Below are 24,615 nucleotides of genomic sequence, written 5' to 3' on the forward strand. Positions count from 1 at the left end.
ACTGTTTAATCTGGGTTGCTTTATAACTCAACAGCTCATCATCTTACTATTAATTTTACAGGTAAATTGAGCTTCAGTGGATGTTGGATCGGTCCCAAATTGCTCATCTGCAGCTGAATCTTCACTGTGTAACAGGAATACAGTAAATGTGTGTGTGTGTGCGTGTATGTGTGTGCATGTGTGTGTGTGTGTGTGTGTGTGTGTGTGTGTGTGGAGGCCTCTGTGCAGTATCTCCACATTTTCCTACTCGCGACTAAAATGAAGGTGGTGGTTAAACAGATCTTTGGTTATTTTTTAACAAGTCAAGTAGCCTTGCTGGCCCTGTAAGCGAGGAGATCTGGCAAAGAATAACTCCTTTAGTTTATTTCAGATTGATCCAAATCAGAGTTTTCTGATGCGCACATTCACCTCAATTTCCATCACATACTTCTAGCTCTTAAAACTTTAATTCCATGGAATCAATGTAATATTAAACAGGCCAGGTGGACAGGTGGGAGCCATCTGCTTCTAAAGCATGACTATTTAAAGTAGCAGCAACCTCGATGGATATTTACCTGCACTGACAGAATTTTTGTTTCAAAGGTGAATGTTTTGACTAATAAAGTGTTAAGAAATTGCGTTTTTTGTTTTTTGTTTTTTTTTCAAATGAAATCATTGCAGTGGCGTCTCGATTCAAATATTCACATTCAGTAATTTTTTTTTTCTTTTACAATTATTTTAAAATATATACCAACACAGGACTCCCGTTTACAGATAAAACTGCTCGGTACACTTGGAATGTGTGAGATTGTCAGTAGGTGAATGAAGGGTGTGCAGGTTTTCATTTTGAAAATAGGTTATTACTGGTCCCCTAGACAGGATTAGTTAACTCCCCATTCAGCTTTAGCAAGATTGGATTAGATTTTGGGAGGCTGAGACTGGTTGGAAGCCTGACTGATTGGCCAATGGATGTAAATAGAGGGTGGTATTATGGCCATCAGATCTCTCCTATTGGCCAGTCAGCACAGTGAGAGCTTTCCCATCTGCCTCCTGCATCTCAAGGATAATCCCTTGGAATACCTCCACAGATGTTTACAACCCAACATAAACAGGAAGAAGAGAATTCAGGTTTAAAGATACATTTTTTTGTTTTGTTTCCCCTACTTTCGAAGCTGCGATGGCAGCTTTTACAGGCCATCGTTTGGCCTGTTTTTGCTTTTGTTTTCCCCACCTATCTGTTAAGAGAAAATAAGAGTGGAGTGAATTAGTGATGTAACATACAAGTTATTAATACATGCCACATGTATCTCCCAATAAACATCCAATCTTTTAGTTTCAGGTATGTCAAGAGTTTATTATTGAGTTTAGTTGTTATGAAGACAATCAGGAAATTGATATAAAATAAAAATCACAGGTGCGGTAGCAATTCCTCCACAAGGGGGCAGTATAAGACTAAAGTACTTGTGTCGATTCAATATTATTCATTAAAATGGACATTAAGTTATGGACAACATAAATATTTCGCATTAAATGCATTAGAGGTAAGTTAAAATAGACATAAAATGAAATGTTGTGCCACCAGATACAAATGTGTGTTACAAATATACTATATTTTGCGATCCATAACATCTATTTCTTCCATCCTAACCAGTGTTTACGAATACAATTGTGCCAGTGAATGTGACCAAAGTCAGTGTTGTTGCCACGGCAGGAAATAATAAGTGCATTTTGGCTTCTCATTAACTCTTTTCAGTTTCGAGGGCTCGTACAGTAACATTATTCAACTGCAAGCCGTGGAAGGATCTTTTCCTGTTTAGGTTCTCCACACAAGCCTCTGTTTTTTTATGCGAAAGAAGCAAGTAGTAATTATGACTGAGTACAACCTTGCGAATTTTACTTCGATTCAAGAAACACCAGAGTTTTGCCAAAAAAAAAATGGCATTTTAATGTTTCATGACAGCAGGTGAGGACATAATACTTAAGGTAGAATTATAATGAAATGAAACATTTCTTCCACTTCACAATGTACAAAAATAAAGATTCCACTGATGATTAAGACTGTTTCTTGAGAATTATATATCTTAAAATATTCATAAAAATAACGTGATGCACACGTCGCTCGTGGCACAACCATATATGAACCTGCACAATGACTACGGCCATATTTCATTTCATAAAGCTTTTGCAAATGACAGGGTCAAAACTGAGAGAGCCATTCTGGCACATCGAATTAATTGCAGGAAATAGCAGGACGTGCTAATGTAAGTGCATTATTTCCACAGAGTTTAATTTTTAAGGATGGAAGGAGTTGGGGTCTAAAACAATAGATCCCAATCTGAACAGAAATCTAGCATACCAATGCACGTTTGATTTGCTCCTTTCTAATGGGAGTATTTTTTGAATTCCCATTTTTAGAGCTTCATCAAAGCCATAGCCCCTGATATTAGTTGTTATATTGCTATTATTCATACATACGCGTGTTTTTTCAATTGTAGCCAAAGTGCTATGATGCAATAACGTCTTTGTGCAAGTCGATCCACCCTCAGCGGCCTCCTTTTCCGACGCTTCTCTCCAGAGAAGCTTCTTGAAATGGGACATGAGCCGCACAGGTCCGAAGGCCCAGTGTGCCAGTTCGTGATCCTCCACCAGCGCATAGCTGGACGCCAGCACCCCGTCGACAAACAACGTCCCGTCTTCCGTTAGCGGCGCGTACGCTCCGACGCTCTCTTCTACCACGACCGAGCGGATGCGAGATGGACGGACTCGACCCTCCTGGAGACGGATCAGAACGCAGTCCCCCGTTCTGGCTCTGCCGGCAAACCGGGCCTGGTACTTACTGCTATCAAAGTTGCAGCGAGGATCTAAAAAGAGCAAGTGATGTGGAGTGAGGGTCAATCTGAAGCCGTCTTCCGTCTCCAGAGAAAGAAATGTAGACCAGGTTTCTTGATCCCGATGCAGAAACAAAAGGATCTGGCTAAAAACGACCCGGCCCGTCGACGACAAGGCCATGACCCTGTCCCCCGGAGCCAATGTTGACAGGGTCTTTTGCCCGCCTCCAGCAACAGTCACCCGGGCCCAGCCTGGGAAACATCCTCCTTTCTCCACTGTAACAGAGTGATCTTGAAAAAGACAAGAATTTAATTTTAACTTTTTTCGGCCGGAAACGTTTTGGCCGACCGCGAAGTGAACGAAATCAGGCATCGCTCCATTTCTCTGTTCACACTTACCGGCTTTCACCGAGCAGTGGATATGATATTTGGACTCGTAGTGAACCCAGTCGAAGCCGGCCTCCACCGCCAGCTGGGCGAGGAGACCGTACTTCTCCGTCTCTCTGTCGTCGGTGGTGATGTCCACCGCCCGGCCCTCGTAGTGCAGCGAACCGGGGGGGTGGTGACCGTCCTCGTCCCAGGCTTCTGTCACACGCAGGTGCACGCCGGGCCACTGGTTCATCACTGCTATAGCCAGCCTGTTCAAACAGTCTTTACATCGCTAGAAATAGAAATTTAAATAGGAGAGGAGGTTCAGTTTGAGGACTTTGCTTGTCACAGAAGACGTCGGCTAACATTGAAATTCTTTATTGCAAAGTTCTCCCACCAGGGAGCGCTAAAGTTTATTGAAAATATATTGTCTGAGTCCTCCTTTGTTTGATAATATCTTTGATAATATCTGTAAATTTGCTTACATTATTTATACATTTGTATAATCTGTGCATTTTGGATGCGGGCTTCCGTAAAATTTTGTTTTAAAGCAACATTACCAAATTCCTGGTTGGAAACTTCTCGGATCTGGTCAATGATAAAAACACATGAGCATATTTTGGACTAAATATGAGCATTTTCAATTGATAGATGATTTCATGTATGCTGCATGTTTGTGCCTTTGGAAATGTTTGAGTTTCCAGGTACTACATGGAAAATCAATGCGGCGGAAGAAGTTTTGTCTTACCGATATGGATCTATGACTAAACTAAATACTTTTTTATAACACTATATAACAATATACATTTCGCAAAAAAAGAGACGTTCAAATACAAAGAATTACCAGTTTCCATGTCAAACACATTGGATCATTATTTTGGGTTAGAGATGGGGAATGTTTGATAAATGCTGTTTTTTTTTTTTTTTTAATCATTATACTGTGATTTATTGAATTTGAAAACATCCATCAAGAGAGACCAAAAAACTGTATAAGCGAATACACTGACAACCTGGTCAGTAGAAAAGGCCATGTAAAGTTGCTCGCCTAACAGAAATTGGCGCTTCGTGACACAAGGGGTGCAAAACGAGATCAAGCTCAAAACCAAACACTCTTGTCAAACCGCTGTAGCCAGTTCGGCAAATTCCTTCGCATTTCTGATAGGATCCGTTCCAGATCGCGCCAGACGGGAGATTCTCGGTTTCACCCCTACGATATTTAGTTCAGAGTCTCTCCTGAGGCGGGAACGCTACATGTTGTTCCTGCGTTTGTCACAAAATAGCAGGCTGACAAATGACGACACCGGTGCCGAGGAAGACGCGCTCCCCGAACGCTCGTTCTGGAGGGAACTGAGTCGGGACAAAAGGAGACGAGAAAGTGAAGCATGAGAAGAAAAAGTGAGCGTGGGGGGGGTAGAAAGAGAGAGAGAGAGAGAGAGAGAGGGAGAGGGAGGGCAGATGGGAAAAAATGTATGGACACACACTCTGGAATGTGACAGCGAGAGTGAGAAAGAGAGGGACAGAAAACAAACTGGATACATTTTTCTCGCAATGCCATTGAAGAGAGGCGTTTCATTGTCAGAACTACAATAGTGGCTTTTCCAACGGTGCCATTACTTCAGCGGGCGGGAATTTTGTATAGGCGACCCCTCCGAGTCTCCGAGTGATGGACAATGGGTTTCTTTTACATCTGGGCAGAAGAGGGGCACATGCACGCATACTCACACTCAAATTGGGCATCAGAAGGGCATGCATAATAGAACCACAGATTTTTCATCCCGTACAATCACTGGGGGGGGGAGAGGAAGAAACATTCGTATCCTAAAACAAGCACTGGGGAGCCGCACAGCATCCGAGGCCGAGCATCATCACCATCCGAGGCGTTTTTGAGAAAACTACCCTACCGGATAGCGGATTTCACCTCCACCTGGTTGATTTTCACACAGAAATCCAGTTAATCTGCAATTTGAATTTAAAGGCCCTTCAAAACACTTGTCCCGGAAGCGGCGCTGACACATTTCGGTTTTACTTTACTTGACTTTAGTTAAAGATTAAAAGGAAACGCTCCTTGAGATGAATGACACTCTTCTTGTCAGGGGGTTCGGCTAGGAGAGAAATTATAACCGTCACAGTTTTGCCGAACGTTTGCTCGAACGCGAACGAGCGAGGGGTCGGAGTTTCACGCTGCCGGGTAAAGGCGGGACGTCGGAAAGATCCGGAGAAGGTTGATGGGATTATTTCGGCGTTATCTCCCCCCTCTGTGTGTTTCTCGGTGGAGGGAATGGAAACAAATTAGCCAGTGGGTTATTCGGTCGAGCAAAGTTAATATCTACCCGGTCGGCCGTTGCCCTTGGGTCTCACCTTGGTCATGAAGCGGTCCGCGTTGGTGTTCTCCTCATCTTTGAAGACAATGTCCGGGTTGTAGTTGCACACCAGCTCGTTGAAGCGCTCCGAGTTGCGCGCGATCTTGCCCTCGGCTCTGCCGCTGGCCCCGAGGTTGTTCTCGGAGAAGTTGGGGAAAAACTGCTTGTAGTGCATGGCGGTGAGTCTCCTGGGCCGGGGCCGGATGCCGTACCCGGGGCCGGGTCCGCATCCCTGGACCGGCCACACGCAGGTCCACACGGCGAGCAGGCCGAGCTGTGCCAGGCGGGCCCACCGAGACTGCTTCATTGGGGAGGGTCGAGGCTCCCGGGAGTCAGCGGCTCGCAGCGACGGGGCCCCGGTCGAGGTTCGATACCATGTGACCGAGGGGCCAAACCTCGGTCCATTCCAATTAACGCACAACTGGAGGCGGTGACCTTATTCACATAAATTGTCAGGACGCAAATTCCTCATTTCCCCTCAACAAGTGCACTTTCTGCTGGAGTTTGATTTGAAAAAAAAAAAAAAGAAAAGAAAAGAAAACAAAAAAAAAGGGGGGGAAAGTTCTGTGCGCACCTGAAAGTCCTGCTCTCATCCTCCGCGTCCATCCAAAAGGCGCGTCTTTTTGCAGAGCCCCCCCCCCAAAAAAAAACGATCACCCTCCTCCTCCTCCTCCTCCTCTTCCTCCTTCTTCACCTCTTCTTCTTCCTCGCGTATCCACCGACGTCCCGTCGCGTCCGGACGCTCCTGGCCACCTTGCACCAGCCATCGGGTCTTATTTAGCGTCCGATCGTGACTGCCCTCCCTTCCTCTGCTCCCGCCGCCGCAGCACACGCCTCCAATTCAACTTTACAAAGGGCATAAGACTGGGCTGCTGATGTTAACCCCCCCCCTCCATCCTCCACCGCTCCCCACACCCCTCCATCCCGTCATTAAACTCTTTTGTGCGTGGAGAGATCAAAGATCAGCGTGACCTGTCTTAACAAAAGAAACTGATATTTCAGGTGGCTGCTGGGATATTTTTAAACGTTTATTACAGATTAATTACAGTCTCTCACACAAAGAGAAAATATCACAGAAGCCCCGTGCAACTTTCTTTTTTTTTTTCTTTTTTTTTTCCATCCCGCCCACTGCAGAGGACGAGTCAAAAACGTTTTATTTATTTTTTCAATGTTTTGTGTCTGAGTGTGTGTGAGAGAGAGCGTATGTGTGTGTGTGTGTGCTATTTATAGACAGAGTTGAAGGTGAAAGTCTGAGAGAGAAAACAAGAGTCCGGCCTTGACATCGACAAACTGTCTCTCACCCCGGTTTTTGTCTTCCTGTGTTTTAGGGCGACCAACCTGGACACGGTACACGCACGGACCCCCAACGCGACCCCTACCACCGCCATGCCAACATACTATTTTCATCTGTCCGAGAACAATAGGGGGGAGAGCGGCGCGCGGGTTCGGATCACCCCGAAGAGCGGGCAAAGGAACTCATTTTGTCTGAGACGGCTGACGTTTGCGATCACGCGCGGAAACTCAAATTAATGCCGGATTAAAGGTCAAAGTGTGTCACCGTCCTAACTCGGGCTTCCCAGAATACTTGAAGGTTCTGCACATCACAAATTTATTTGGCAAATGACTCTGTATTGAGTAATGCTTCGAGCGAAGCAAAATGCACTTTACGGTGTTTACATTTGGGTGCCGGCGCATATTTGTAGGGTTCGCCACAACTGCATAACGTCTGAAGATTAATATGAAAGTAAATAACCCTTCACGTCTCCCAAACGGCGGAAAAGAAAGGAAATTTGCTTGTACAAAGCGAAAAAGACAAAGGTCACTGAGCTCTGCTGCAGAGGCATCCTTGGTTTGGGGAAAGTTCCAGAAGATCCCAGGATGTTGAAGGGAGGGGTGGCAGGGTGAAGCTGCATCTTCCTGTCCTAATGATAAACACAGAAGAATGCTCAGGCTCGGCCCGGGCGGCGCAGATGAGAGATATCAGCCTCCATGACAAATGCGAGGAATGACTCAATCAAAAAGAGCAACAAACACTTTCGTATCTTACCCGCACCGACGTTTCTCTTCAAGGAAACCCGAGAAAAGGAGATTTCCATCGGGACATGAAAGGGAAAAGGAAGGAAACAAACATGTGCGGGTCACAGATGGAAATAAAGTCATTATTATTAGTTTTTATTTTGGTACCCTCATCCTTTCTTATTTTTTTTTTTTTTTTTGCCTTCCCCCCTGCCTCCTTCTGATTCCTTAGCATTTCACTCCCCCGTTTCAGGATGGGAGTACATAGTGGGGTGAACGGCGGGGTTTCCTGCAAAGTCAGAAAGACTAAAACAAAACAAAAGAAAATAAAACAAAAAAAAAATGAAAATGACATCTTTTTCTGCCTGGGTTAGCGTAACCCGCGTAATTATAATCTTATATATACAAACGGATCCCTGCGCTTGCACCTTGGCGGCTGGTCCAAATACCCACAATTCCCATTTGGAATTGTGGAAAGGAACAAGAACATTCAAAGGATATAGAGATGAGAAAAAAATTGCATTTTTTTATGATATTCTCAAAAGGGGTGTTTCGGGAAACACGCAGGCATCACCCTCCCGAGTTTTTCCCTCATCACTCAGCAAAATAGACACTGAAGGATTCACTTCCTCAGCCAGAGGCTGTTAGGAAGGTTAGAGGGGAAGAGAAAGTCAAGGAATTGACACCTAACCACCTCACTCCCCTCTCCTGCACACACACACACACACACACACACACACACACAGACACACACACCGGTGCTTTCTCTCTACCCCCTCAATGTTATCAGTGCAGGAAGAGGCAGGGTGGTGCAGGCAGACACACTGGATGATTCTTAGTTTATATGTTATTACCGCGGGTCGTCCGTGGATCGGCCGGGGAAACACCCGCACCACACAGGTGTTAGTGCACGCCGGGGTGCCGAGCGTGAGCGGAGAGACGTACGAGTTGAAGATTTGAGCCACTTTGTCTTCGAAAGTGAGAAATCACAAGGTTAAGTCGGAGAGATATTGTACTGAAGTGGACAATAGACTGAGAAGGGTGGAACTTCCTGCCCACAGACAAGCAGGTCAAAGGTTAGATATACTGTGTTTTGTGAGCCCCCCCCCCCACAAAATCTCTTCTTAATAATATGGATTACAAACTTTGCGCTTAGAGAGCGCGCCGCCGTCAAATCGCTCACACATTTGAGAAGATTTTCCTCTTCGGTCCATACATCGCATTCCACGCTTGCTGGATTTCACAAAAGGCCTGTGCCAGTGTGAAGCAAGTGTGCGGTGAGCGTGCGCACAGATTGTCCCGCGCCACGGAGACAGTGCGACCCATTATCAGTTGATTAGCGAGCAAGTCTCGCCTTTTCCTGTGAGTAGTTCTGCATTTGCGAACGCACAAACGAAGCTATAACAACCCCTAATTCATTCTGGCACGGACTTCAAACGTTCGACTGTCAGGAAAGCTAATCTGTGTCTTTTCCCCTGCTTCACTCTTATGTTTTGACAATAAAGATAGCGTATCTCATCCCATTACAAGCTGCCCGTCTGCAACCTTTTCCTGATATCCCTGACAACCTCCACTTCGCTCTAATGGAGTGTGTTACCCAATGGGACTGCTGGGTAACTTTGATTGCACGCCTATCAACAGTTAATATTTTGCTGCAGGGAGAGGCACCGTCCTAATGTTTCCTCAACAAATCCAACGCTCGGATTGATGTGTAGGATTGTTTCATTGTGTAGGACGAGATATGGAACCTACGAGGGTCGAACCCAGCGGGCCGTAGCAGAAAAGCTTTGGAAAACAGAAATTAGACGCGGCGTGATGCCTCTTAGCGATTGTCGGACTGGAAGGGTTTCTCAAATGAGCGTTTTTATATTTGTGAATTGCGTTATATTTCAGATAAAGTTTGATCTCCGTCCAAATAGTTTCCCAGAAAATCAGATTGTAGTCTAAACAGACTATTTCATCACATCATAAATGACAGAAACCCCACTGACAGCATTGGTCAAGTTTGTTAAAAAACTTATACCAATGATTAAACTCAACAATAAGGCTTTAGTCCCACTCTAAAAAAAAAAAAAAAAAAAAAAAGAAGAAAAAACTTATTTATGGTTTGTGTGTCACTTCCTCAGACCCCAAGTCACCAGATGTACGACTAATGTTACGGCAACATTTGAGATCATTCTGTTTAAACAAGAGGAAACACAATGCAAAACAAAACCTAAACCAAATAAGCTTAATTAAAAGATCCAAAGGAGCAAAACAAGAAACAAAAAAAAAAAAAAAAATGAAGAGGGAGAAATTAATCAGAGCTGGGGTTTTCTTCAACGGAATTGCGAAAAATGGGATGAGGACACGAACAATAGGCAATGAAAAGAGATGAAAGAAAGGAGGTGGTGGGGACGTGAAGGAGTGAATGTGAGTTCTCATCTTGATTTGCTGTTTTTTTTTTATCTGGCGCTTGCATCGGAGTGAGGAAAACGTGGGCTACGGCTGTGGTGGCGTCGCAGCTGGATGCCGTTGACAGAAAGGCCAAAATATTGCTTTCTTCTGCTGTTGATTAAAGACGTGCAACTAAAGGGCGGGGGGACACAGAGGACAGACGCCAGCCATGCATTACACAGAGCGGCTAGTTAAGTTACATTTTGTAAAATGTAACAGGATCAAAAGCCTGTGCTTTGATAAGCAAAAACACAAAGACATTCACAAGACGACGCTCTCTTTTTTTTAAATTTTTTTTTATTGGTTTTCGTTTCATGAAGCAACGGTGCTTGAACACTGTTATTGGGAAATCTGACACCGACTCAACTTCAAAACGCTGAACACAATTTTTGATCTTTAAGAACTCCAACATTTTTAAAGTCTTTAGTGTAACATTCAACATTTGTTTACCGACCGGAAAACACCTGAAGATAATGATTCAGCACGTATAGTTTCCCAAAATTCCCATAAATATTGATAAAAAAACTGTACATTAACAACTTATGCTACCCCAAAACTAAAGTAAATTCCCAGAGAAAAATAAAGAGTAAACATCGAGTTCTCTTTGCATTACAATCAAAGAGCAGGGGAAACCTTACGAAAAGGCTGGTCGGGCTTGAGATACACTGCCCCCTGCTGGTACGACTGACACATAGTAAGGTGCTGATACAGCAATAATGGTAAACGGTGACAGGAGATCACCAACATACAGGAGTTTCAACCGAAAAAAAAAAAAAAAAAGAAATCGATCTGAAAATTAAAAATGGGAACGAGAAAGAATCACGTTTTGCTTTTTGAAATAAAAAAAAAAACAAAAAACAACAGAACAAAAACTTCTGGATAGCTCTGTGCATTCTCCAGGACAAGTGGTGCTATTGAAAGAAGGCAACATTTTAAAGTTACAATTAATACAGATAAATAGGGAGCTTTTTATCTTTGCCTTTTTTTTTTTTTTTAAATTGCACTTCCCCCCCCGAAAATTGTCAACAATTCACAGTTTGTTTGGTCCACGTTACGGGTTTCTCCCGGTAAGTGTCACAATGCATTAAAACTTCCTAAATGAGAATGAAGCTTTCCTTTGTAAGTTTGTAAATGACTTTATGTTTACCATAAAAATGAACTGAATAATAGATGAATGAGTAATGCCTCCTTTTCATATACTGTGTCTAACAGAGACAAGGCACGCCATTTCTTGTTTTCACTCGGCAGTTTCCTCCCCTAAAGTGACATTGCACTGGTCCTGGCCCCGTCGCGCGGGAGCACGATTCCCAATCTTAAAATAGTGGACGACTTAAGAGAGGAAAGCGCGAGGGAAGTGACAGAGAAAGAGAGAGAGCATGCAGTCGACCTCGAGCAGGAAGAGGAAATGATGTCATTGCTACAGTGCCATATTTCAAAAGAACTGCTGACTTTCACATCGTGAGTCTCAGTCATTTCTATCCCATGGATGCTCCGAGGTGATTGTTTGTGATGCCGTTCACTGTGGCACCGCTGTCACTATGGCTTTTATCCCTGGTTGGTCCCCTTTACAGTCGGTATCTAGGCTCAGCTCAGCCAGTCGCTGTCCTTGTACTGGACAGCACTCATCTGGACCCTGGTATTTTGCTCACGAAACACATCTTTAGGCAGAGATCTCACTGGACAGGGAGCGGAAAAAAAAATCTGCTATGCTTTTCCCCGAGTCATCCCACGCCTTTAAGCAAACGTGTTTTGTTTTTTTAAATTGGCTCACTCCGTATAAAAAAAGGAAAGTTTAAAAATGTTTCAAAAAAAAAAAAAAAAAAAAGTCACTGGATTTTAGAGAGTCCACTGGCCAAGAGGAGTCTGAAGGGGACAGTGGAGCGTGACACAGTCAAAGGCAGTCTGTGGAGACCTGCAAAAGAAAAAAAAAAAATTATCTGACCATTAAATTATGCACAATCATAGGGCGGGGTGCACATTTTGCAAAGCTAGGAAAAATAGTAGTTTCAGGGAAATAAAAGTCTATTAATCACAGAACAAAAGTGAGCTGGGAGGCAATGGGAAAGTGCAAGAGAGCTGCCATGGTGGAGAGATGCTATCTGTACAGTAGGAAGGGGACTGTGTGTATGTGTGTGTTTGTGTTGGGCGGAGGGTTTCAGTATGTGTGTGCGCATCGAGGGGTCTAGGGCGGTAAGCCTGAAGGTCCCCGAGGGGATTTGACTCTCTTCTTGTCCCTTTACACTTTCCTGAAGGAATTGTATTCATTCTATCTAAGGAAAAGAGTCCAACCCATCGGGAAATGAGGCCTAAGGTGGGGAGACCTGTGACACAACTTTCAAAGTACACTGACTTTCAGCTCAGCCCAGTCCCACAGGCTCAAGTGTGCTTTAATTTCGCCGTGCTGGATAAAAGTGTGAAACAACTGACCGAATGCACGGATGAGCTCTCTCTGAACGGCCCAGGTGACTGTCTTGATCAGGGAGGCCGAGGTGAGACCGGCGAACAGCATGTTGTACAGGAAGACAATGTAGAAGTTTCCAAGCCAGTTATACCGGCCGAAATCTCCCAGCAGATCAAAACGGGTGATTCCTGAATCGAGAGGAAGACAACTTGTGAATCGACTGCTCGGTGTACACGGCGTACGCATGCCCCCTTGTGGTCATGAATAAGGGAACAAGTGGAATGCTGCGAGAGCAACACTTGGAATTTGTGGCTTTAATTCCAGATAAATACTGTATTGTTTGTTTGTATTGTTCTGTCCTCACCAAGCGTCCTCGAAAACACCGGGAGCGCTGAGCTCAGGATCAGAAGTGAAACGCAGTTTGCGATTATCTGAAAGGAACAGATACGCCTTGGTTAAAGTACGCAGCAAAATAAACGCATCAGCTTTGCACTGAAATAAGTCAATGTTGGTTTCGTAAAGGCGTGTAAGTGATAGAGGATTTGTTCGGGGGGCTCTCAGCAAAAGCGACAAATATGTCAACAAAACACAACAGCTGGTATGTGATTCGGTTTACATTCTGTCGGTTTTGTGCAGGTTGACATCCAAGTAGATGCAAGCAAGTAAATGAAGGAAACCACACTGATGATAGCAAAGTGCTATTAGCCATCTCAAATTGCACGTGAGCATTTCACTAGGCTTTTTATTGGAAAATAATTAAAAGCTGACGTCAGACTTCCCACGACAGAGTTTAAAGATCAAATTAGAGGAGCATTCCATCCCGGTTAATCTACAATCCGTTGCTGCAGACTTAATGTTCATCTTATACCATTCAATCCCCAAACATGGTTTGCATACTTGATTAATCCAACAAGTAAGATTATTACTTCCGCGGTGATTTGAATTGTGATTCAGTCCGACATGAGGCACCACCATTAAATGAATGAAATGCCATGTCTGGACAAATCGTACATTACATACCTGTGTAAGATTGGTGTCCTGAGCGCGAGGCAGCAAGCTAGTGAATAGGGGGGAGCTGTAGAACCCCACCACTGAGGACACCATTAGATAGCTGACAGTCATTATAAGGAAGACTCAGACCACAATAGTAATACGGTAAGAAATTAAATTACATCAAGAAGTTGAGTTGGGACTTGATATAGACATAAATCTGAAACATGTTTTGTGGGAAACTATTACGGTGCAAACGACCAAAGACGACGGTCAAAAGGATACAGGATAAGAATCACTTGAACTGCAGCACCCAGCGAGCCAAACATGGAGAAGGAAACCATCCCCAGGTGAGGATCCTAAACCGCCGCAAAAAAATGCCAATAAACATTATGGCGTTCTCTGCTTTTCCTGACAGTGTTTGACTGGATCCAGAATTCTTTGTTTCATTTCTACACTTAATGCTCACCTCCATTCCCCTGGGCATAGCGGTCTCATCAAGGAGCAACTCCAACACGTTGAAGCAGACCATCAGCACACACATCAACTGAAGACACAAAGACAGGCCGTTATACGATGGATGTCGTGAGAGATTAGTTTTTAAAAAGTGTGAAAGAACATTAACTAATTAGGCACCGTCAGTGCAAGGAGCATGAGCATGGCCAATGGATACCCCAAGTTTCTCTGCCACGGGGACGCTTTCCTGCGCATCTCTGAAGGAAAACGACAAGATACATCATTGAAGACATGAACACAGGACTGTGCTGTGGTCAGACCAGAAAGCCTGGTGAGATCACACTTACCCAGAGCTAATCGCTTGCTGCGGACAGCTTGGTGCTCTTTTTTCATCGCCTCCATGTTCAACTTGACCCAACATGATGCGCTGCCACCTTCGATCAGAAAAGACACGTGAGCAATAAAGAGCCCGACAGTCAACTTTACACCAAAGTCATCAAGGCAGCGCAAAGAGGAGAGGCTCTCACTCACATTTCAGCTTCCTAGAGAGTGAGTCTTCCTCAAATGAAGCACAGCTGAGAGTATCTTCCACATCTTCGAACAACTGAGGGGACGAGGTAACTCCGTAAACGGTGGTTCACAAGCTTCAGACCCTTTTTACATAATCAAGCAATATAGTCTAGTAGATTATGATTGATTTTTTCCTGCACTGGTTCACACAGAATATTGAATTAAAAAAAAATCAATACAGTGTTGATGACCCTCAAACGTGTCCACTAAAACCACAATAAAATGTGAATTTTAATGTGAAATTTACTGTAAGATCGTGGTTAGAATATTTGAGAATTTGGTGCAGACACAAGACTAAAAGCCATGATGAATTTTGATGACAATTCATCCCCAAATTGCAGCATGACAAATATTTGGGTTTGTGATTAACAGCTCGTGAAATTACACTATTGCGAAACAACAAAAATGTTAATCTGTAGTCAAGTGTTGATTAGTAGATTACGGTATTCTCGCATTCCAAATTGAGGAACCATTTATCCAAGTACACAAAACAAACTTCATTTATTGATTTATTTTTCATTAGTATCTGGGGCTCTGGGTCTGAGACTTACCCGGGGTTTGACCAGAAGGCTGCCAGTTACACTGAACATTCGGGACAATCCAAAAGGAGTGCACACTGACGACACAATAACACAAATGTAAAAATGTGAATGTGTCTCACTGTGGCTGTATGTTTTTAGGCATCTGAATTAAGCGGTTATCTCAGAACTCACATAAAAGCAGCAATACTCCAAAAAGAGAGATGCCTGAGTACAGGTAGGGAAGATAATACTCCCATAGGTCTGAAAATACACAAAATGAAGATATGGATGTTACACGTTGCGTAAAATCAGTAATCACGAAAACAGCAGGTGTTATTCAGGTGACTCACCATAGAGGCTCTCCCTAGCCACGTTGTCGTGGAGAAGGGCCGATGCCACCCACACAATGCCGAGCACAAGCAGAGCCAGCAGCAACAGCAGCACAACTGCTTCATACACTCGTGCCATTACCCCCTGCACACAACATGTTTTTTTTTTTTGTTATCAGCAGGTTTAAACCTACATGCCGTCAGGTTCAAATGGCAATTCAGCTGGCTCGAAAGGAGCGCCATCTAAGACTGGTCTTCAAATGGGGTACCTTCTTGGAACCTGCGAATCCCTCAGATTCTGTGAAGAAGTAGGCAAAGGGCATGAGGAAGACCAACGACAAATTGGAGAAAAGGAACACTAAGTTCCATAATCCTGGGAGAGGGAGGGAGAAACATTTGCGAGTGTTAGGTGTCACAGCAAACATTAGTGCAGTTAATTTTGCAATTCAACAATGAACCACAGTGAGGCATAGCCTTGCCAAATACGGCACCTTTACTTGTAGCGGTTACAAATGGAAAAATCTGAACAAGCGGAGCTGATTTTACTTCTCGGGTTTTAGTTGTCTTATTGTTTAAAAAATGTTGAGCTGAATGATTTTACTGCCAAAGACAGTAGACAAAAAAAAGTACCCTGTGAGAGCGGCGATCGTTACCATAAAGATCAGATTTGTGGACTCTTGCATAGTTTGGATTTAGAGGTCGTTCCCAGCGTTACTCATTACATCTAATCTGACTGTCAGGTCAATTTAGCACTGAAGACGTGATTGTCAGATGATGCTCTGTTTATTTAGACTGAATAGTACAAAAGGAGATGTACCGTGAATAAGAGATCCGTTGAGCCAGCGCATGTAGTAGCTCTGAGGGAATGTGAGCAGCACCTCATTTGACAAGATTGAGATGGGGAGGAGGAGGACAGCACACACTGCGACTGACAGTGTGAAAGTACACAACCACAGCCTGGGTGAAAGGAAAGAAAGGTGTTCAGTGACACAAGCGCATTAGTACAGAGCCTCAGGTACTCAGGGCGGCACAGCCAGAGTTAAAGGTTATCGTAGCTGGGATATTTCAATAGTGCCAGCGTGTCGGGGACAAAGGGCTGACAGATATGGTACGTCCCTGTCCTCGTCAGCAACCACGTGCACAAAAGTGATCGCAATTAAACCACCAGCCAATGGCCCAAGGGCTGTATTAATGTGATCTCAGCACAGATACGCGCTCAATCGTTCATACGGACATCACCCATTGTAAAGGACAGATTGCTGTGGGTCAGTTAATCATTACGGTTTGTCACTTACGCAATTTTGTTGACAGTGGCATCTTCAATATCATCTGAAAGAGAATTGAAAAAAAAACTGGATTCAGACTCTCGCTATTAAGTTATATCCTGATTGTAGATTCATTCCCATTAAATAATGTTGTATACATGGCCAAAACACTGAATGGCTTCATTTACGTTGCAGAGTTTAAAGGGATCCTTCGGCATTCAATACATTTGAAACATTGGAAATATACATACTGTATTATTACAAAAGGAAAAAGCTGCTCTTGCCAGGGAGAAAGCAGTGGATGAGGTCAATTTCAGATCGAAAAGAAAACTGCTTTCAAAGATCTCGGAGCTGGGCGTGAGGGGGAGGGTCGGGAGTCAGAATGTAAGGAACATTCTGTTCACCTCTGCACTAAAAACTCAAGAAAGTTAAATTACAAACACCAAAGGTCTATTTGATCTCGAAATGTTTTGGTGTAGACGAAGCACTTATTTACAAGTGCGCGTGGGTATAGATATTTACCAAGGCAAAGCCGAAGGAGCAAAAGAAACTTCTTTGGTCCTTAGTGTCAAAACAAATCTGTAGAATGATTCTGCACGCTCGTCATATAGCTGCAGGGCACAACTGTTCCACTGTTGTTGATACACAGACAACAAGAGTGGTCTAATGCACAGCAGGAATTCTTAAAAACAACAAAAAAAAATCCAACACGCCAGCAACAGTAGAGCAGAGAGACCTGGCTAGTTGGACGTCCAGCATCTGTTTTCAATAGAAGTTATTGGATTCATTACGCAACCAAAAGTATTACAGCACCAGATAACTTTAAAGGGTACCTCTGGCGACAGCTAAAGCTAGGCGGTTTCGATTTTACAAACATTGGGTGCGTCTTTGTTTCTATAGGAACAAATTTTTATGAAGATTTGTTTGCACGGCCAAAAAGGGAATGCCCATCAATTAATTGTCAATTTTAATAAATTTCAAATAAGCTTTCGTAATACTTACAACACATATACTCTTCAACTCCTCATGAACAGGCTACAGTGATTAAGTAAAGACAAATTAAGAGGTTTTAGATTTTGGCTGTAAATGTTTTTTGTTAGGATTATTATTTGTTTTTGTCAAATCCCAAAGTCCTCAAGCATCAACTGAAAAGTACAAGAACTGTGTTTATCTTGGAGCAACATTCTTCCCCTACCCCTCGACTGACCTGATCCGCACAGAAAACCTAAAAGGTTGCTTGCACATGGTGTACCATTCTTGACAATTGGCTTTACTAAAGTTTAGAGGACACAAGACCAAACGCGAATAAATGCTTCAAGTCAAGATTTATAACTAGACATAATGTCAAAACCAAGTAATTACAAATGAGAAATTATGACAGTTGTTTCCCCCAGTCGTCACTTCTGATTAATCCTCCTATAAGCCTAAATAAGAGTTATGTTGACTTTGATCCTGCATCCAAAAATGAAACTTTCAGTTCTCTTCATGTCTAAATTTTCATCCAGGTCACATGGCAAAATATTATTTGGAAGGAGCATAGTCAGTCAGTCAGTTAGTACTGATGATCACCTACTGTTTAAGGCTTTATGTAATCTGCTTACTGATCCTACTCATGAATCCAGAACGTCATCTGACACTTTACACTTTCTTTTAAACACAGAACATGATATTAATCTTACCTGTGACAAACTCGGCTGCTTTCCTGAAGTGTGTAAGTATGAGGTAGGACACAATGTAAAGGCATACAAACAGGAGTACACAAATCTGCAAAGGAAACAAAGGAATTTAATACATATTGTCCAGTCAAGGTACCACTGGAATCATTTTAAAAGCTATTACTTTGCCTGAAGAATCGTATGTTCAATTTGCCTTTTGTCAGGCAGAAACTGTGAGAGACATATCTAATATGTTCTCATTCAAGTCAGATAAATCACATTCTGAAAAGGACTAAATCTGGGCGTGGATATTTGGCACTGTGCACATAACAGGAACCTCCAGAACAGGCAGGGGAAAAAAAGCCCAGGGAGGGAGAATCAGATGACAAACATATGGCTGTATCCAGGAAAACTTTTTCCTGTGATAGTCTATCTTGTCTTTAGCAGTTGCGAGTTCTAGTCAAACCCATTCACCATTTTGTGCAGACGCGAGTCAGACAGATGGAGCCTGAGGATTACCGTTTCATTCAGACAAAGACTATGAAATGGGTGATGGTCAAATGCTAGACGGGATTAAATTCACCGGTTGAATGGGGTTAATACAAGTGACAGCACCCAAGCTGCCCCAAAAGATCACTGTCTGACCTATCAAAATAACTATAAGCAGATTTAGGCAAACCTTCACACCAGGGTTTGTCATGTGCCTGGCAAATTGGTCATCATTACGCCTAAAGTGTGATTGTTCTGTACATTCTCCTGTGAACTAGGAAAGAAACTATGCTAAAGTTGAATGATAACTTAAAGAGGAACTAATCCAAACAGCCATGTCTTCATGCAAATGTATCATGCTGTGTGTTTGTATTTGTCATTTCTTTTAGGTGAATTCTCTTCCCCCTCCTGGAAGGAAAGTAAATGTTGCATAATACCCAGAAAACCTGACTTGACTCCCACAAAAAATGGCCTTGTTGACAACAACTACACTGAAATTTGAACCTGAGACCAATCCGAAACGAACATTGTGATATAAATGCAAAGAAAAAGGGTGTAAACCTGAGAAAGAGTGCATTCACTGTTCTCTTCCATTGAATACTGGTCGACAAGGCAGCTGTTCAAAGACGTTTTTTTTTTTTTTTGCAATGCTAACCTACTTAGAGCCTACAGTTGTTAACTTACGTAAAGGCGAATTCTGACACATTAATGGTGAAATGCAAACTACAGTGTTGATTTATGATACCCCTGCTGCCAAATCGCACCCCTAAATACCTTTCATTCCATAATATGTCAACCAATTGCTAGCATGTTTGGGGACTGCTTGCATGTTATCATTTAACAGTGAAATATTTCCGACACTGACAACACAATGTGGTCGTAATTAAGTATCCTCACATGAACTCATTTTACTGTTCAAATCCCTCAAACCAGCTCTTTAAAAATTAAACCATCTTAACTGATTTCACACCAGTCCAAACAGCATTGTGCAAAATAATATTGGCGCATCTAGCATATTGGCTGCCTGTGCAAAAGCACATGTAAAGAAAAAAGTATCCTGACATCAGATCGTGCACTCTAAGTTTGACAGAATGTGCGGAAGTCTCTGCGGCAACAGCATCAACAAGTGTACATGCTGAGAAATGCAAATCAATTAAGTTGGAGGGTAAGATAAGATAAGACAAACTTTATTGATCTCAATAGCAGAAATTGTTAGTCATAGCAGCATAACAGTTATAGTATCAATAAATATGAACAGATATAGAGACAACTAGAAGATAGCAAAAGACATCCACAAATAGACGGCAGAGAGAACATCATCATCATCAGGGATAAGAATGGACAACAGAATGTAAAAAACAAACATCAAGGGTGGAAAATTAAAAAAATAGACAACCAAAACAACAAGGATAGTAACATAAACAGAATGGCAAAGAGAGTCACCTGCTGCACATTATAAACAGAACAACATGCACACACCATCAACTCAGGCCACAAACTGTTCAATAATGCAGTCTTATCTGGCAAGAAGCAGGTTATGGACAATCCAACAAAACAAAACCAGGAAACAAAGGCAGTGATTTAGGTGAGAAAAGTATGTTCAGTAGTTCAGGCTCGTGGAGTTCATGTCACGTGCAGATTAGCATTGTTGAAAGCTGGCAACACACAGCAAGCTACTCACAAGAGAGGTTAATTGAACATCAACACAAGGCTGTGCAATAACCAAAATGTTTCATGCTGATACAAGCGAAAAAAATGAAAATCTCAAAGTTTGTTGGAAAAACTTCAGTCATACCTTTGTTCATTCATTCTCTATACCACTTACAAACAAGGATCCTTTTTTCTCTGCATAAATGGGGATACGAATAACCAGATTTCTCTTCACTTAAACATCACCTCCTATGATCAGCATCAGGCCAAGCCCTAGTATTGGTACAGCCCAGCTTATGTACATGAGTAAATATGTCAAGTGTATTATGTCAAGAGCACTTTGCCACTGCTGCCCAGCTGAGCACATTTAAATGGTAATGTTAACGACTTAAAGAATAGAGGCACACTCAAAATGAAGTTTCTCATTATTTAAAATCAAGCAGAATAAACATGAACCTGAAGAAGATGCATGGTTGGATTGCACAATATGATATAGTACTCTAATAAAATGATTAGTTTTAGATTCGTTATAAAAAAAAATTAATAATTTTTTTTTTAAAAAGCATGTAGATAATATCTCTTAAAACTGTTACTCCCCAAAATATAAATACTCCCCAAAAGGATGGAGTTTGCAAGACTGGCAATGGCGTTGACTTCAATTTTTAAAAAATCTAATTAAACCAAAATTACCAATTTTTACATAAATATTACAAAAAATTATCTAAACTACAAAAATCAAACTGATACATGGTTGAATTTTGGTCCAGTTGTATAAGCTGATAAGAACCTTACTTTCCTTAAAAATTCTTACATTATACTAATTATTTTGCTAATGTGCCAGTCACCCTCATCTAACCATCCATTTATTGATCTTTAAACCTCTTTTAAGCATAACGGGTGTAAAATGGAGATTTTTGAGGTTTAAAAAAAAAATCTGAAAATTGTGCGCATCCTCATTTGTCAGCTTCACTTTCTGTGATAGTGGTCATCAGAAGATATTGTCATGGTTATTGTAAGGGGTCACATGCCTTGAAAGGTTTAAGAATCTCTGCCCTAGAAAACACGCATGAGGTGAACTTATAAGGTTAATGTTGTGGGCACGTGTGTTCTCCTGGCTTACATTATATCACATAGTACGCACTTTACATGCAGCACAGCCCAGCCAGAGTTGCACTCATCTTTAAATGTAAATACTGCCATTTAAACTGCACTCATCCTTGCACCTGTACTTTGTGAGTTGCGCACCAAGCTGCGCTCAATATTTTACTTTGCACTCCCAACAATGTTCATATTTATAACAATGTTTACACTATCTATTTATTATCAAAACAAATATAAATGTATAACGGACAGCAAAGTAAGAATTTAAACTGTAAAGGGAAACATGTTTTCACACTGTACATATGACGATAAACACTTTGAATTTTAGAATCTTTCTAATATATGCTAATTGCACTTGCCGGAAAATAATCTCGATGTTGTATGTAACCAGGCAAGAACGGATAGGAATGAGATTGTCCCAATGATAACTTCTTTTTTTTTTGTTTCACAATTGGTGCCCAATACAGACTACTAAAATCTGATCTAGATGCATCTGCAATTACTTTGAGTATAGATTGTATGATAAATCTCCAATTGATAACAATGTTTCTGGCAAAAAACATTGGACTCTACAGCATCAGAATGTCATTTAGTATGACCACTCTTGCTATGAAGGATGAAATAGGCAATATTGGAAAGCACAAAAATAAAATGATGGGTTATCAAAAGATAGTGTATGTATAATATGAAAATATAGCAAATGTGCCCATACTGCTTTCAAAAGTTTTCATGGCTGGCCACTCTGATCACACATACACTGGAGCAATGCACATTTTTTTGCAGAAAAAGCACTTCCTGAGTTATTCTTTACCTTTTATATGTGCTGAAGAAACTACATGAAGTGCTGTTAAAACTGTAACTGAGACAGCCCTATGAAGTTCCTCTACCATATCTTTATTTCTATAGAATGTAGCCATGTTTTTGTTTTACACAATTGATCTTGCAATGTGATGTTGAGGTTTTTTTTTTTCCCCAATCTGATATTTGCTATTGTTTGGGTTTGGCAAACTTGTTAAACTTATACATATATGACTCATATTCATCTTTTAAAACCAAAGATGCGCTGGCAGCTGACTAGTCTCAGAGCAACACAGTGAAGAGATGGTAAGCTGGAGGCCTGCCAGTGGCTTAAGAAGGGGGTGTTCACTAATAGCATTAGGCCTCAAAAGGGACAATGACAAAACAAGGGCATTAGAGTAAATATGGGCACGTCAGTGGTTTCCTTCACCAAGGTGATCATGTTTTCACTCACATCTGTGGACGTGACTGTCATTCTTTTGCAATGATTACCATAAACCACCCTGTCAGTTGTGACCAAACTGGGTGAAAAGAACCCACTACATCATTAGGCAGGGTGTTCAAGCTCAAGTTGGCTGGAGTTCCTTCTTGTTTCTGACATGAAACTAGTTTCATGTGTGCCCACATAACTGAAAGCACGCTTGCAAGTAAACATGGTTTCACTCATATCTTCTTTTGTGGGCTTGTAATTCTTTCAACCACATGGTCAACTTAAGATACTACCTACAACATTAAATGCAATTTTACCAATATTATCACTGGATAAAGTAATTGGGGGGGGACATGTCTTTATAGCAAATACATATTTTTCTACAATTTTTTGTTTGTTTTCTACACATGAGTGCAATACGCAGTAATCATTAGATATTGTGAACCAGTGCATGGCAACAAAAGCACATCTGCGACTAATAACACATTGAGCACACATGCAATATCTGAACCATGAAACTGGGATCCGTCATTCGCGTTCCTTAAGGCATCTGTGTATTCTTTTGCATAAAAACCCAGTTCGGCTTCACACCAGTATCAATAACTTGCAGCCACATTTGCCGCTTGCGCTGCAAAAAATGTCTGCTCATCTTTCCATATTCGTACAAGACTGCGACGTTTTATCTTAAATCCATTTTGATCACTGATAGCGATATCGCCAGTACATGAGCGGGACGACAGGACTGACTGTACTTTTCAGGGTTAAAGGTCAGTGAATCTTCTGTCTGGTTGTAGGACAACTAGAAAAAATGCGAAGTTTAACGTGGACTGACGTCGGCAGGGTATGCCTGCATCTGATATTTCAATCATCCTGCTTAAAAAGTTGACAATATCTCTGAACGAAGAAAGAGTTGCAGAGGACAAAAGAGGAAGATGATGTCTCTGCGCTGGATACATGGATACTTTGATAACTTACGCCCGCGACAAAGTTCAACCAGCCTTTGCATTTTCACATAAAAACTCACCATTGCATGCGTTACTATTGCACGTCGATGAAATAGGAGACTTTTATATTCACCCCGACCCGCATACTTAGAGCAATGTCAGTCAAAAATGAGGGGTGTCTGGAAGTTAGCTAGTAGCGGGACTGTACTCTTTATACACATTAACCAGTAGTTCCAGTTAGCCGGGCACTTACTATCGTCTCCCGGACACGGTCGTGGAAAAGTTGCTCTCTCACCGACACGTCGTCCGTTTCCATTGTCCGAAACCATACCAGTGTCCTGGTAGGGAGTGGAGGTGGGGGTTAGAACCGCTGGGAAGGGCGAGTTGTGGTTAAAAAAGTAAGAATACGGGGCATCTTCTCGGCGACGCCGCGGGATGTGTGGCCGGTTAGCCCGCCGCGTTGAGAAGTGAACTAGCACCGCTGTACTCTAATCTGGAGGGGGGAAAAAAGGGAGCGGGGAGGGGGTGAGGGGCGGGGCTTAGACCGGAAGTAGGTCTGCGGGGGGCGGGAGGGGGCTTCCAGGTACCTGTCAATCATCTCTGCTTTTAATGGGCGCAGCCTCATTATGTTTATGTGAGTGTCCTACATAGTGAACATATCATAAGGGACAACCAAAACCTCAAATCTCACAATTACCTCAAAGTTGGATCTCTCTAGCTCATCCACAATAATGCTCTGTAATTAAAGTGCTCAAACTTCTACTGACATCTGTTGGTGTAATTGTAGGCCTACGCGCTCTAAACAAAGAACTTTGAATGCACTTTGTTGGCATATTGTGCCTTCGTTCAGCTGAATAAATAAAATGTCACATTTCCATACTCACGCACCCACAGTTTTCATCCCAAATCTCCTCTCCTACCGACGAGGGAGGAAGTGCTCTTCTTATTCCGGAAAAGTGTAATGCTGAACGCAGTAAAACTCAACTTCTCAGCACCATTAAAACTACTGTCACAAAGAGATAAAACGT

The 24,615-nt window shown here is 42.3% G+C and overlaps 2 protein-coding genes across 3 annotated transcripts; both read right to left on the reverse strand.

The window, feature by feature from the left end:
* Nucleotides 1–1,306: 1,306 nt before the first annotated feature.
* Nucleotides 1,307–6,318, reverse strand: dhh (desert hedgehog signaling molecule). The gene is made up of 3 exons (XM_086141250.1): nt 5,535–6,318; nt 3,207–3,468; nt 1,307–3,098 (listed from the first exon to the last, which is right to left on the reverse strand). The coding sequence occupies exons 1-3, from the start codon at nt 5,841–5,843 to the stop codon at nt 2,272–2,274; spliced, it is 1,398 nt and encodes a 465-aa protein (XP_085997376.1). The 5' UTR covers nt 5,844–6,318; the 3' UTR covers nt 1,307–2,271.
* A 3,947-nt stretch (nt 6,319–10,265) lies between these two features.
* On the reverse strand, nt 10,266–24,064 carry lmbr1l (limb development membrane protein 1-like). 2 transcript variants are annotated; one of them, XM_086141249.1, is made up of 17 exons: nt 23,841–24,064; nt 18,200–18,284; nt 16,551–16,584; nt 16,073–16,212; nt 15,525–15,553; nt 15,277–15,400; nt 15,119–15,187; nt 14,957–15,021; nt 14,367–14,439; nt 14,183–14,269; nt 14,016–14,092; nt 13,849–13,926; nt 13,665–13,738; nt 13,410–13,500; nt 12,754–12,820; nt 12,416–12,577; nt 10,266–11,900 (listed from the first exon to the last, which is right to left on the reverse strand). In XM_086141249.1, the coding sequence occupies exons 1-17, from the start codon at nt 23,901–23,903 to the stop codon at nt 11,815–11,817; spliced, it is 1,404 nt and encodes a 467-aa protein (XP_085997375.1). In that variant the 5' UTR covers nt 23,904–24,064; the 3' UTR covers nt 10,266–11,814. The 2 variants fall into 2 exon arrangements, with proteins under 2 accessions (XP_085997375.1, XP_085997373.1); XM_086141247.1 differs by having other exon boundaries at nt 15,525–15,628.
* Nucleotides 24,065–24,615: the final 551 nt, after the last annotated feature.

The sequence above is a fragment of the Fistularia commersonii genome, chromosome 34 (genome assembly GCF_037954325.1).
Source record: "Fistularia commersonii isolate RoL2024-O1a breed Wild chromosome 34, RoL_Fcom_v1.0, whole genome shotgun sequence".
Classification (NCBI taxonomy): Eukaryota; Metazoa; Chordata; class Actinopteri; order Syngnathiformes; family Fistulariidae; genus Fistularia; species Fistularia commersonii.

Excerpts from the sequence above, each read along its gene's own strand:
- dhh (XM_086141250.1), bottom strand. The coding sequence starts at position 5,843 with ATGAAGCAGTCTCGGTGGGCCCGCCTGGCACAGCTCGGCCTGCTCGCC. Across the intron at positions 3,469-5,534 it reads CGGACCGCTTCATGACCAAG|CGATGTAAAGACTGTTTGAA; the intron begins GTGAGACCCAAG and ends TTCTATTTCTAG. Across the intron at positions 3,099-3,206 it reads CCACTGCTCGGTGAAAGCCG|ATCACTCTGTTACAGTGGAG; the intron begins GTAAGTGTGAAC and ends GTCTTTTTCAAG.
- lmbr1l (XM_086141247.1), bottom strand. The coding sequence starts at position 23,903 with ATGGAAACGGACGACGTGTCGGTGAGAGAGCAACTTTTCCACGACCGT. Across the intron at positions 15,629-16,072 it reads CAACGGATCTCTTATTCACG|GATTATGGAACTTAGTGTTC; the intron begins GTACATCTCCTT and ends TCCCTCTCCCAG. Across the intron at positions 11,901-12,415 it reads AGAGCTCATCCGTGCATTCG|GTCTCCACAGACTGCCTTTG; the intron begins GTCAGTTGTTTC and ends TTTCTTTTGCAG.